This window comes from Pseudorasbora parva, chromosome 7 (assembly GCF_024679245.1).
Source record: "Pseudorasbora parva isolate DD20220531a chromosome 7, ASM2467924v1, whole genome shotgun sequence".
NCBI classification, from domain to species: domain Eukaryota; kingdom Metazoa; phylum Chordata; class Actinopteri; order Cypriniformes; family Gobionidae; genus Pseudorasbora; species Pseudorasbora parva.
In genome coordinates this window covers 32,097,028-32,112,243 of record NC_090178.1, presented here as the reverse complement: position 1 = coordinate 32,112,243, position 15,216 = coordinate 32,097,028, and the positions used below count along the sequence as shown (strand labels likewise).

Below are 15,216 nucleotides of genomic sequence, written 5' to 3'. Positions count from 1 at the left end.
CTGGTTAGAGGGGTCAGGGGTACCTTTTATCGTATGGACCGATCATAAGAATCTTGAGTACATCAGATCTGCTAAAAGACTCAACTCTAGGCAGGCTCGGTGGGCCCTTTTTTTCGGACGCTTCAATTTTTCCCTATCGTACCGCCCGGGTTCCAAAAACATCAAACCCGATGCTTTGTCGCGCGTTTTTGACCGCTCCAAACGCCCGTCTACTCCCGAGTGTATTTTACCTGAGAGACTGGTTGTCTCCACACTCGTATGGGAGGTCGAGTCGAGGGTCAAGTCGGCCCTAGAAGGGGTAACGCCTCCGCCCGGCGGGCCACCGAGTCGGTTATTTGTGCCAGAGGGAGTTCGGTCCGACGTTATACGATGGGGTCATTGTTCCAATGTAGCTTGCCATCCAGGGGTAAATAGAACTAAATTTTTGGTCAAGCAACGATTCTGGTGGCCATCCGGGAATTTGTTTTGGCCTGTTCAGTCTGCGCCATTGGTAAGACCTCTAATCGCCCTCCCGATGGGTTACTCCAACCGCTGTCGGTTCCTTCGAGACCCTGGTCCCACATCGCACCAGATTTCATCACCGCCCTCCCGCCCTCACAGGGCAAGACGGTTGTTTTAACCGTCGTGGACCGGTTCTCGAAAATGGTTCATTTTATCCCTTTACATCTGCCCACTGCTTCCCCTGCGTCACGAGCCCCTGACCAGCTCACCGCCTTCACCGTTTCCTGGACCTGCCTGACTGTCCTGTATCCTGCCTGCCCGTTCTGAGTTTCAGTGGTCTTCGGACTTTATGTACTTCGTGCAGTTCTGTCAATAAATGAGTTATCGCATTTGGATCTTTCAGTCTCTTTCTAGACCCTGACACATACAAACAAACATGTTGGGCTTTGCGCGCCCTGACCCATACATGTCCAAGTCTGATCCTGCTGATCGCACTGAACCAACAACACCACAAAAAAAGGATTCTCCAGCCTTTGACAGCATGCTAAGGTATGTTCAGTTAGACACATACACATAATCAATAGATGTCAAACAATATGTAACAATGGAATACTATCACATATAACATTTTTGCTTCATTCATTCATTTAATCTCGTTTTATCTGCAAATCCAGTCTCTTGCTTACAAACGAATCCGTGGTGAAATGAAGGAACAAACGTGCAAAGTCTTCCCCACGTGAGCTGGATATTCATTAAAAATAAAGTTCATCTGAGCATTCATAATATTGGAATCCAAATGAAGCGCAGCATGTTTATTTCTTAGAAGTTCGATCCGGTTTAGCTCTATGTAGGACTATGAGAAACACTATGGTCATGTCGGTGAAAGGGGCTACAGAATCAGGCATTGATCTTATTCTGTTGAGGAGGTGTTTCACCACACGATGACGTCAAGGTATGGCATATTCTGAGATCTCTCATTTGGGCCTGGCGAAAATAAAAGCATTTATTTGATTATCAAGGAAGTTTTCAGCTCTGAAGCTGTGAATACCTTCCGGGTGCACTGTGTTGTGCCTTTAAAAACACTGAAGTGGAGCCACAGTACGCATTTGCGATTCAACAGAACATCCTCATTACAAAACAAACCACCAGACATTTTTTGAGACTGAATCTAAGAATGTCCATGGACGAAAAGGAACTTAAACAAAACATAACCAAAAAGACAGTGCTAAAGCACAGTTAATAAACTAATTTAATGCATCCAGTCCAATAGGTGTCAGTATAAAGTCTAAAACTGCTGATACTATTATAACTAATAAGTACTATAATACTTACTTATTACATTATACCTTATACCAGTGTATACCGTGTTATACCAGTATACTTACTGATACATTAATCTCTCCATGTGCACATCCACGTTGGTTGTTATCATGATAACTATGTGTGGAGGTTCGGCACATCTGTGATTTGTTTTAGGAATGAAAGTTGACTTAAAAACAAAGTAAACATATATTTTCCAAATATCAGCCTTACTATTTTATTTTAGAAATGTGAACAGAACACTTTATCATACAGCAAAGCTTTGGCAATCATCACCCAGCTGTTTTTTTCTTTTCTTCACCCAACACCAATTATTTTGCAGGTGCATTCATTTTAAAAATTCGACAGAAAATTATATCTAATCAAAGTATTTTTTATAACATTTTTAAAAATGTTGTATATAAATATTAATTGGCTTAAATGTACTTTACATAATGTAAAACAAATTTCCCTGTTGTATTGTATTTTTTCCCTACTTTGGAAGTTAATGGCTACCGTAAACTGTTTGATTACAAAGAAAGAAACTCATACAGGTTTGGAAAAATTTGAGTAAGTGATGATAACATTTTCATTTTTTGGTTGAATATTTTATAACCACTGTTATTGGGCCGCTCATTGACACTCCGCTATTATGCCAAGTAATGGCCCTGATCACTAAATAAAACCTTCAGGCACTTTTTTATTCCACTTCAGATTAATGTTGCATGGCTGAACATAGGTTGCGTGGACCTTAACATAGGTTCGTCGTAGTACAGGAAAAGGCTAATATAAATTGTGAACTTCACTGCGTCCCATGAACTGGGTCAACTGCAGATGATTTTGAAGATTAAATATGCAGGATTTAGTATGCAAAATGTTCCCTGACCATATCTTCTGTACAATCTTTATGACCTACTTGCATGTAAAATATCTCATTTAAAAACAAGCCTTTAGCACCTGACACTTCAAACTACAGGAAAGCCTAGTTTAGATCAGAACAAAAATCACATGTAACAATCATTTATAACATTAACCACATTAGGGATGCACCATCATTAACATTATATACTACTTTAATTCTACACAGGTTTATCTAAATAAATTAAAATGCATTAAATTAGTCATAAAAATGTATCAAATAATAAACATTAATAAATAATAATATATATGAAATAAGGAAAATTAGATACAAATATGGACTGATATTTATACATTCAATTAATATATATTATCTATAGCTAATACTGATATATTTTGCACCATTAGATCACTTAATTCTGCAAATACTTCTCCCTAACTTTAAAATTGGCATGGAACAGAAGTTGCAAGTCTTTTCTTCTCTGCTGTGATGTACATGGATTCGCAAATGGCTTCTCGAACAAGAACAAATACGGGGCGGGACTTGATTTTGTCCGTTCGGGAATTGATTGTATGGTTGTGGTTTGTTACTCCTGCACTGTAAACCCTAATGCTTCAAATACTTCATTGGATTAAGTAGGACAAACTTTAATCAAACAAATTAGTTCAGTTAAATGAACTGTTTTAAGAATTTAGAACTTTCTTTTTCTTTCGAGTTCACAACACTGACATATTTCAAGTAAACTGAACTGTTAAACTTAAGTTTAACTGAAACTGGGCAGGGATTTTTTATTTTATTTCCCAGCATCCTTTGGCCATGGCACTCGAAAGGGAGAGTAAATGCTAAAATTAAACATTATATAATGATTTTTTTTGCAAGATTAACTGATCATTTTAAGTTAAATGTATAAATGAAGTGTAATCAAATAAGAAAAATTAAAAATAACAAATTAAAATCTTACATTTAGAGTTTCTTTACTTCTTAAAATTCTCATTCAACTTTTTAAGAGTTCTGACAACTTATTAGGGTTTACAGTGTGTGTTGTCATATGAGTGACAAGTTGTACCCCCCTCATGTCAGTATTTTTTTACAGTCTATGGTAAGCACATCATCAGAGAATATTGTTACAAGAGGGAGGGGAAGTCATTTTTGGATATAAACACTGATGTCTATGGTAGCGATCAAATGAGCAGATCTCCTTTAATGCCAAAATATACTTCACTTTTTAAGCGTACGGGACAGTCAGCGTACAGTGCACGCGACACACTTCTGACAACTTATTAGGGTTGACAGTGTGTGTCTTATTACACACTAACTTATTAGGGTTGACAGTGTGTGTCTTATTACACACTAGCTTATTAGGGTTGACGGTTGTCCCGCCCTCATGTCAGTAAACACATTATCAGAGAAGAAATGTTGTTACGAGATGGAGGGAAAGTTATTTTGATTAAAGGGCACAGATGGATTAATCTTAGATCATTTCGTCAATTTTGATTTGACAAACTCTTTGAGCCACCACACTAAACTTCAAAGAGTGATGCACACATGGCGCAATTCATTCAAACTGCAGAGTCTTTGAGCTGCAGAATGGGTATGGATGGCAGAAAGCACCTCAGGCTATAACGGTTGACTGGACTGATGATTTCCACCAGTTCTCCAGTCTGATCTCCCTCTCACAGACCAGCTGAGCTAACAGGGAACGTCAGTCAGCAGGGAAATGGAGGGGAGGGGGGCGCTTTGTCTCTAGAAATCAGGTTTCTCCTTACAAATCCACTCCATACAGGCTCTTGCCAGAGTCTACTGGACAGGTAGTTCAACAGTGTTAAATTACATTAGCAGAATGCAGATTCAGCCCCCTCGGCTGAGACCTTCATCAGCACTATAGACTAGATCGGAAAAAATGAGAGAGATATCATGAGATCATGTATTATGATAATGACAGACAGGTATGCAATATCCTTTTTCAGCTGTGCTCAAAGCAAACCAGCATTCCATCTCATGCTATGTTTACATTTTCGGACTTGACTTAGAGGCCCTCAGTCATTTCATGTTTACTTTTACTCTATTTCTGTGTATCTAACAGCCCAGAAAACCAGCGAGCACTATCGATTTTGTGCAAAACCTTAAGAACCTATTTTTATCACACATTTAGAAGCATAGCTCTATACAGTTATTTCTGCATTAAGATAACCATAACACTATAGTGATTCATCAATGCAATACAGGCCATAAAAGGGCTACACATCTGTTCTACTGGATAAGAGTTATGCAGGCTGGGATTCAAAGGGATTCCTGACTCCAGTCCGACCCCTGAATGACAACAAATCAGACCCTGATAGGCACCAAGGCAACCTTATGACCAAGAGCTGCACTTGCTGCACGATTAATCTCAATGCAAACAGCCACACAATCTTACTCCTAAAGGACAACAATTCGCCTGTCTATTAAATCTTTTGATAAAATCACACCAGAACATTCAAATCTGCGTTGGCGCTGCATCTTTGTCATATATGAAAAAGATTCACAAACGTGAATGTTGAAACGTGTGGTTGAAAAGTCTTTTCAACCACAAAGTATTGTTATTTCTGTCTTACAAATATTCATATTCATATCACAGAAGTACTGGAATAAAAGTTTAGTTCGGATATAAACACTGATGTCTACCGTAGCTATCAAAAGAGTAGATTGTATCTATGGATTACTACTATTACTACTATAGATTGTATCTATTACATTGTTACACCAGTAGGTGGCGACACGTGACTGTTAAAAAAATGTGAAAATCATTCATTCAAGAGATTCCTTCAAAAATGCTCATTTATCCAGTAATGAAAATCTTTATCAGTGAGTCACTGAATCGTCTTTTTTAAATCGTCTATTTTTTTAAATAATTAATTCTAAGAAATTAAACATTTTTAAATAGACTACAGCAATAAACATTTTGTCAGACTTTATTTCTCCTAATTATTATTATTTCAGTGTGACTTGTTTTAACCTTAAAACCAGTTACTTTTATTTTTTACTTAATTATTTTTTAAGAAATATGTGATACTGGAAGGTTTGACGAGACATTTGAGCTTGATCTTATAGAACTAAAATTTAATCCATCAAAGTGTTATATTTCATACAGGACATTGTTATAAACCATACAAAAACTATAATAAATACTCATTTGTGTATGATTAAAAGAGTTACTATTCATCTGATGATGATATGCAACTGCTTTGCAGTTTGTGCATATGGTCGTTTATACTATTAATGCAATAGATATATCAAGATCACTGCACATCATTAAGGCATAAGGGCCATGACCATCCACACGTACCCGTTACCTTTAGCCATATTAAGGAAGCTCTTATGGTGTATTAGCTAACATGTAGGCTATTTAATCCCTTCTATGTGACTTTAATCCGCATTATCCTTGCATTTGGTGTTTATGAGCTGCTCTGAGCGGATGAGATGGATACATCTCAGCAGCAGCTCCGTGTATGGTGGCCTCGCGCAGAAAATAACATTCACACTGCAATACTACCGCTTGTGTTTACATGTTCAGCTCATGTACCACTTTGAAGGGGCTTAACGAGCCCCGAGTGAGTTCAGAACTAGCGCTATCGATACCTAAAAGCGTCACGAAGCCGAGCAAACAACAGTGAAGTCCCATCGCTTCACCACACCTAGCAACAGCGCCGCTGCGACGCAGGAAGTGAGTGTGACTGTGGTGCGCGCGAGCCGGCCATTGCTGCGCGCGCTGCAGCGGCACAGATTCTGTTTCCGCGAGCGCACTTACCGATGTGATTATCCTCGATGTGCACGATGAGCTCGGCCAGCGACTCGAAGTGCAGTCCGCAGCCCCCGAACTGGCAAATGTTGGAGAAGAAGGAGGCGGCGGCGATGCCTGTCATGGTCTTTGCTACATTGAAGAGCAGCAGCACGGGGCGAGCGGAAAGAGGATCGCACGCACTCGCACGCACGCACGCACCGTCAGGCAGGCAGCAGCAGCGGTAACTGCGAGCGCAGGACGAGAGCGCGCGACGCAGCAGGAGAGAGAGGAGGGCCGACCGACCGACACACGTCATACCTGTTGATATGAAATACTGCACACTAGTCATGCTCCATAAGACTCTGTGCGTGTTTTTATTGGTGACTCTTCTTAGGGGCACTATTTCAAATCTTAAAAATAAAAAGACTTCTAAGCTGTCAAACTTTTGTGTGAAATGTGCTCCCGTCACATTTGGCCTAGATGCAGCTAAATACATCATAAATAAATACACTCACTTCCATGTTTTATGTGGACTTTCTTATGTGGATTTTTATACTGTACAAAACTTATATCCCCTAAACCTACCCACAGAAAGCTTTCTGCATTCATACAAAAAAAAAATCAATCTGTATGAATCATAAGCTATTTTCCTCATGAAACTACATATACAAACTTTATATTCTATCCTCTTACACTAACCCCACCCATCACAGTAAACATTCTGCATTTTTACACACACACACATACACACAGTTTTTAATGTGGGGACATTCCATAGGCGTAATGGTTTTTATACTGTACAAACCGTATTTTATATCCCCCAGCAACAATAACAGTAGCAGCAGCAATAACAGCAGCAGAAATAACCAGCAGTAGCAGCAGCAGCAATAACCAGCAGCAGCGGCAATAACAGCAGCAACAATAACCAGCAGCAACAATAACCACCAGCAGCAGCAATAAAAGCAGCAGCAGCAATAACAGCAGCAACAATAACCAGCAGCAGCAATAACAGCAGCAGCATCAATAGCAGCAGCAGCAATAACAGCAGCAGCAGCAATAACAGCAGCAGCAATAACCAGCAGCAGCAATAACAGCAGCAACAATAACCAGCACCAGCAATAACAGCAGCAGCAATAACAGCAGCAGCAATAACCAACAGCAGCAAGCAGCAACAATAACCAGCACCAGCAATAACAGCAGCAGCAATAACCAGCAGCAGCAATAACAGCAGCAGCAATAACCAGCAGCAGCAATAACAGCAGCAACAATAACCAGCACCAGCAATAACAGCAGCAGCAATAACAGCAGCAGCAATAACCAACAGCAGCAAGCAGCAACAATAACCAGCACCAGCAATAACAGCAGCAGCAATAACCAGCAGCAGCAATAACAGCAGCAGCAATAACCAGCAGCAGCAAGCAGCAACAATAACCAGCAGCAGCAATAACAGCAGCAACAATAACCAGCAGCAGCAATAACAGCAGCAGCAATAACCAGTAGCAGCAATAACAGCATCAGCAATAACCAGCAGCAGCAATAATCAGCAGCAGCAATAACAGCAGCAGCAGCAGCAATAGCAGCAGCAATAACAGCAGCAACAATAACCAGCAGCAGCAATAACAGCAGCAGCAGCAGCAGCAATAGCAGCAGTGATAACAGCAGCAGCAATAACCAGCAGCAGCAATAACAGCAGCAGCAATAACAGCAGCAATAACCAGCAGCAGCAATAATCAGCAGCAGCAATAACAGCAGCAGCAGCAGCAGCAATAGCAGCAGTGATAACAGCAGCAGCAATAACCAGCAGCAGCAATAACAGCAGCAGCAATAACAGCAGCAATAACCAGCAGCAGCAATAATCAGCAGCAGCAATAACAGCAGCAGCAGCAGCAGCAATAACAGCAGCAGAAATAACCAGCAGCAGCAATAACAGCAGCAACAATAACCAGCACCAGCAATAACAGCAGCAGCAATAACCAGCAGCAGCAGCAGCAGCAATAACCAGCAGCAGCAATAATAACCAGCAGCAGCAATAACAGCAGCAACAATAACCAGCAGCAGCAATAATCAGCAGCAGCAATAACAGCAGCAGCAGCAGCAATAACAGCAGCAGAAATAACCAGCAGCAGCAATAACTGCCCCTGCCCCTAAACATACCCATTACAGGAAACATTCTGCATTTTTACATTCTAAAAAAAACCTCATCCTGTATGATTTATAAGCATTTTGAAAAGTGGGGACATGGCCAATGTCCTCATATTTCACCTTATCCTTGTAAAACCTGTGTCATACTCATGTCATAATACACATTTGTGTCCTCATATTTTAAAAACATGCCCCCCCCCCCACACACACACAAACACTCAAAGCCTATATATTTCTATAATAAACATTCTATTTTTTTCTAATAAAAGTATTCAACACTTTGAAGAAAGAATATTTGAAAAGTATTTGAAGAAAAAATAGGTCTAGCTATATGTAGGCTAATTTAAAACTATTTTAATTTGCTAAAAAATAAAAACTTTATCCTCTGTGGATGATCGAGGTATTTTAACATACTCTTGCAATAATTTGCATGTTTATCTTATCAACATTATAAATTAGTAGGCTAACTGTAAATAACGGTTCATATGAAGTCAAAATGCAGTACAGTAGAAATCCACATGATGGCAGTGTAAAATTACAAACGGAATGTTCCTTTCTACAGATAAAATAAACATTGTAGCAACACTGTACCATGTCCAAAACATTCTAGTAGCATAGCATTTTTGTTATTGTTGTAAAATTAAATAAATAAACTTAAAACATTATGTAAAGGTTGTAGGCCCTAGTTGTATAGGCTACTGCTTCTAAAACTACTTTTTTTGTAATTTATATTTAATGTAAAAAGTGGTCATATATTTCATATTATAAATAATATATTTCTTTAATAAATATTTGCATGATTTTGAGCTTCTCCATATTATCATAATGCTCCTAAGGTTTCATCGCTGTTGTTTGTATAATCAAACATTTGGCATGTTTGCATGATGTTTGCATACAGCATGCTCAGATTTAGCCACATATAAATGGACTTCTTGATCTAGAGGCAGAAAGGCCGTGTGGTCACACAGAGGACTCGATCACTGCGTTTGTCCGTCAGTAGAGAGCCACTGGTGTGGACTACATTAAGGCTGTTTTCTTTCCTCTTACTCGCGTTCACATCCATGTGCTTCATCCCTCTCTCCCGCTCTCTCGCCGCCTCTGTTTTTCCATGATTTCCTGTTCACGTTTGTTGGCAGAAGTTGTTGGTGCTGGTGTTGTGCCCGGTACTGTGTAATGGGGACCGTGTTGGGTTGGGCCCCATTTACTCACCACAGCAGAGAGCAGCACGGGCAGCTGTGCACCCTGATCGGCCTGCTTTTTCCAGCAGCGCTGGAGCTCGCTACGGGACATGTCTGTGAAAGCATTACATCATTGACTCGCTCTGTTTTGAGGCTTTCCAGAGCTCACGGCCTTTAATTTTGCTTTCAATTCTGCAAATAGTCAAATTTGATTGGATGGCCAGTTGTCAACCTCAGACTTTGCAGTTGTTGATGAGATTCAGATTCTATTGCTCAAGAACACATTTTTTGGGTGAAAGTTGAATCTCAGAAACCATTTTTTAATCTTTTGTGCCACCGGAATAGATGTCCTAACATTGCTAATGGTGCAAATATTAAACAAGAATTGGCCTAATAATAATAATGTTGTTTTTTTAGTTTAACCCTATAAAGTCTGCTGTATCATATTTCATACATTCATTTCAAAACCCTCTAAATGATCAAAAACATTGCTGTAAAACCTGTTGTACACAACATGGCCTCTGTCATCTGCAAGTATGCAAGTAAAAGAGCTTGTTGTAGTACACGGTTCTTTTTGCGGTAACATTTTATTGATTTGATAATCTGCACGTGCACCAATGAGCCTTGGCCATGACCCTGTCGCTGGTTCACATATTAGGCAGCAAGTGAACATGTTGCCCTCAAAGTGGATGAGTTAAAAGCAGGGAAAATGGGCAAGCGTAAGGATTTGAGGTTGATACGGGTCATACTGTGATGGCTCGACGATTGATTCAGAGTATCTCCAAAACTGCAGCTTGTGGGGTGTTCCCGGTCTGTAGTGGTCAGTATCTATCAAAAGTGGTCCAAGGAAGGAACAGTGGTGAACCGGCTCTTTCAGCAGGATAATACGCCCTGCTACAAGGCAAAAATGGTTCAGGGCTGGTTTGAGGAACACGAGTTTGAGGTGTTGATTTAACCTCCAAATTCCCCAGATCTAAATTCAATCAAGCATCTGTGCGATGTGCTGAACAAACAAGTCCAATCCATGGAGGCCCTACCTCACAATTTACAGGACTTAAAGGATCTGCTGCTAACATTTTAGTGCCAGATACCACACCACACCCTCAGGTGTCTAGTGGAGTCCACGGGTCAGGGCTGTTTTGACAGCAAAAGGGGGACCAACACAATATTAGGACATAATGTTAGGTCATAATGTTATGCCTGATCAGTGTGTGAGTAATATATATATATTACTCACACACTGATCAGGCATAACATTATGACCTAACATTATGTCCTAATTAAAAACCTGGCTTAGTAAGATAATATTTAAATGTATGTTCTTACTAAGATTTATACAATATTATATATATATATATATATATATATATATATATATATATATATATATAATATTGTATAAATCTTAGTATTATATATATATATATATATATATATATATATATATATATAAATTTTTTATATAATATATATATATAAAAAATGTGAGTGTAAAATGTGATACATCAGGCTTTTGCAGAACCTTTATTTATCTCTCAATAATGATTGCACTGCATTATATATATTTTATATATTTTGACAACAAAACCATAAAACTTTTAAATATTATGTTACTAAGGCATATTATTGGGAGATATCAATTGCAGACTGATATTTGTATGTATTTTATATAAATAGCCTGCTATAATGTTAATTACAAGCAGAAGTTTGTCTTTTGGGCCATATAAATATCAGCAAATGCACCAAATTGCATATTTTTTTACTCAGTTTAGGCCTCTGATTAAAATTAAGTTGTATTTTTTCTTCCTTGAGTGTGAGCTTCATATTCTCACTTTTTTAAAAACTGTATTTTTTCCTAATGGTTCAATAACCATTTAATAAAAAAAGAAAGTGAAAACACATAAAATGTTTGAGTTACGATCGACTGTTCACTCTGATTTACAGCGGTTCTCTCTACCATATTGTCTTAAATCGGTTTCAAGACCACACAGAAGCTATTCTGTCATGACTGATATGGTAAAGACTGTCCTTGAATATGGTTCAATCAGTTTGGTATTTCATAGGTCCACTAAGTGTAATTTGGTCTCCTACTGTTACCAAATGTAAACCCCAGACCATTAAGGAAGCAAATGACATAATGTTCAGACACATAACTATTACAAACACTGCCTTCCCTCGTTGGCAACGGAAAATGCAAAACTCAGACGCACATGGCATCATGCCCTCACCACTGCAGTCATACTGTATAAACTACTCAGAAATGCTGTCGTTCATTATGTAATGGCTACATTGTTCCACTTCAAACGGTCCCAGTGCACTTTTTGTTGGTAATATAATGCACCGCGTGGTTTATAAACGCTTGAGTGTGGTACAGTGGGCCTATGGACAGTATTTGTCTAATGGTTGCCAGGTTTTGAGATCACAAGCAAGTCCTTAGATTTTTGGTTTTATTTTACCTGATGGCTTATTATACATGTCTAATAGGCATTCTACACTTCTCTTAAACCTGCTTTAAACATATTAAAACATTTCACACTTGTTTAGCACAGCTTTATTTCCTTTTTTTTTAGAATGTAAATGCCAGTTGTTAACAAAAGCACATTAAATATGCATGTGCTTTACACAATTACAGAAACATCCACATGTTTGTTTCAGCATTTGAAAATTTGCCTAAATTGGAGTGAAAGAGGCTGTTTTAATTTTACAGTTATGGCCAGAATAATCTATTCTCTAACTTGATCATCTATAATCTAACTTGTGGAAAGCCTTCCCAGAAGAGTTGAAGTTGTTATAGCTGCAAAGGTTGGGCCAATTCCATATTAAACCCTATGGATTAACAATGGGATGTCATTAAAATTCATGGCATGCATCCCAATACTTATGTCAATATTCAGATGAGAACATTAGTCTCAATATCTGAATAGAATTTAGAATAATATAATAATTCTTAATTCTTATTCTTAAATATATTTTTTAAACCCTGTGAAGATTCAGAATCTAGATGACTTATTATAATGAGTAGTACAATTTCATCATGACAGTTTCTTTCTAAAAGTGTTTTCCTTTCGTACACACACACACACACACACACACACACACACACACACACACACACACACACACACACACACACACACACACACACACACACACACACACACACACACACACACACACACACACACACACACACAGAGACACACACACGTTTGTTTTTGTGACATATGGTGACATTCCGTACAAACCGTATTTTCTATCCCCTTACACTGCCACTGGCCCTAAACCTACCCATCACAGGAAACATTCTGCATTTTTACTTCATAAAAACCTCCTCCTGTATGATTTATAAGCATTTTGAAAAGTGGGGACATGGCCAATGTCCTCATATTTCACCCTCTCCTTGTAATACTTATGTCATACCCATGACCCATGTCATTATACACATTTGTGTCCTCATATTTCACACACACACACACACACACACACACACACACACACACACACACACACACACACACACACACACACACACACACACACACACACACACACACACACACACACACACACACACACACACACACACACACACACACACACTGCTCAGCTGCATCTGAATAGGTTTGTTTTGACTCACTAATTCCTGAACAAACTCCTTAAATATACACAAAATCATTTATTTTTCAATTTTATTTCTTGGCCAACAAGGCTTCCATTATCCCAGTGACCATTCATACTGTGATCAATGGTTTTGTTTGTTTTACGTCTCTCCAGAGATGTAACTTTTGTTGATTATTGTATTCTATTGGACTGATATGAATATGTGGCTACATTTAAAATACAATAATAAACAAACAAACAAATAATTAATGAGTAGGTAAAACCCTTTGTATAAATATGTGGATCCACTTAAAAGAATGCAATGAATAAATATGAATGATAAAAGATAGACAGAAGCTTTTACAGTATGTAGGCCTGTAACGTGTCTGTGAATGCCCTGTATTGAGGTTCTCCCTGTAACCATTCCAGTCTTATGAATGCAATTCAACTGTTGTGGGTCGCGTTCAGAATCGAAGGTGAAGTTTAGTCCAAGGTCAATTTAAGTCAAAGAGCTGATTAGTAAACACACCTCTCACATGCGTTTGCTGACAATGAACCTGAAGTCTTCTGTCTAATGTGAATCAACGCTCTGATGTCAAATTGCATTCAGGTTTCAGCTGTCTTGTTCTCCGATTGCAGTTCCTGGGATCGGACATCTTACGTGCAAATTTGTTATCATTCAGGTAAATTGAGTATAATCTGCGGTAATGTGAATCTTTTATGGCACATTATACGATTATATGACACATGAAGGATAAGACTCGTGTAAAACTGTTTTTATTGGTTGATTTCACAAAATAAAATAAAAAGGTAAAATAAAAAATACATAGGCCTATAATAAATGCAATATATAATAAACAATCACTATTCAAATAAAACTATGAAATAATAAAAAAAAATAGTATTTTCTAAAAATATATTTATTTAGATAGATATCTTTATACGCTTTTAAAATGTCTTTTGGGAAAATGAATAAATGTATTAAAAAAGTGCAAGAAAAATACAGTAAGTACATTAATATTGTAAAATATTATTATACTATTTCAATATGAATACATTTAAAAATATAATCCTGTGATCCTGTGTCTTTAGCACTGAAAACAGTTCATTTAAATTGTAATAATATTTGACAATATTACTTTTGATCATCCAGCTGTAGTGAGCATATTCCTTCAAAAACATAAAAAAAACCTGATTCCAAACTTTTGAACGGTAGTGTAAATCAAGTGTTTAATTTGAGAAGAAAGAAATCAAACCCAATTAGACCTGACATTATAAATGACACTGTTTCACCTCTTCCTGAATTCAGCCCTGCAAGACGTTTGGGGACAGTCTAACCTGCCATGCATTAGAGATAAAATCCTTTAAAGTGTGGGGTCAGTGACCCATCACTGACTGTGCACTTATGCCACTTACTGCACAGATCTCCCACGGGATGATGTCTGGATCGCTGCGAGAAATATATAGACCATAAAGGAACAAAAGCTGTCATAAAGCTTTGATTAAGGCCCAGGTTAAAAGACACAGGCAAGGGAAACGGCTGAGTTATGACGGCAGTTGAGGCTAGCGTTATTGTTCCCGTGACGGAGCTCTTAGCACGGGTGGCTCATTGTAAACAGCTCCTTTCCGAAGAGCAGACAGTCATTAATCGCCCAAGCAATCCCAGACTCCTCCAGTGTACCCTCTGTATCAGAAATCACACTGCCGCCACCAGCACATTCACTAAAGCTTGAAAGGTTGTGACTCTGTCTACTCTCAGCTGCATGCGACTCTTTTTATTTTTACCCTATTATGGCTGATGTGTCAGTTTAACAGCTAGGATGAACCTCATGACCATTTTCTTTGCTTTTGCAGGTAAAAATATACTCATAAAATGACATTATATTGGATTAATAGTTCTTGAACAGTTTTAACAGCTCTATTACTGTTTTTTGGAT

The 15,216-nt window shown here is 38.4% G+C and overlaps 1 protein-coding gene across 1 annotated transcript in view; it reads right to left on the bottom strand.

The window, feature by feature from the left end:
- jazf1b (JAZF zinc finger 1b) overlaps positions 1-6,721 on the bottom strand; it is a 41,125-nt gene extending 34,404 nt beyond the window's left edge. Inside the window, exon 1 of the mRNA XM_067449748.1 lies at positions 6,387-6,721. Coding sequence (XP_067305849.1) covers positions 6,387-6,708 — 322 coding nt within the window. The 5' untranslated portion in view covers positions 6,709-6,721. The remainder of the gene's footprint in view (positions 1-6,386) is intronic.
- Between the last annotated feature and the right edge of the window lie 8,495 nt (positions 6,722-15,216).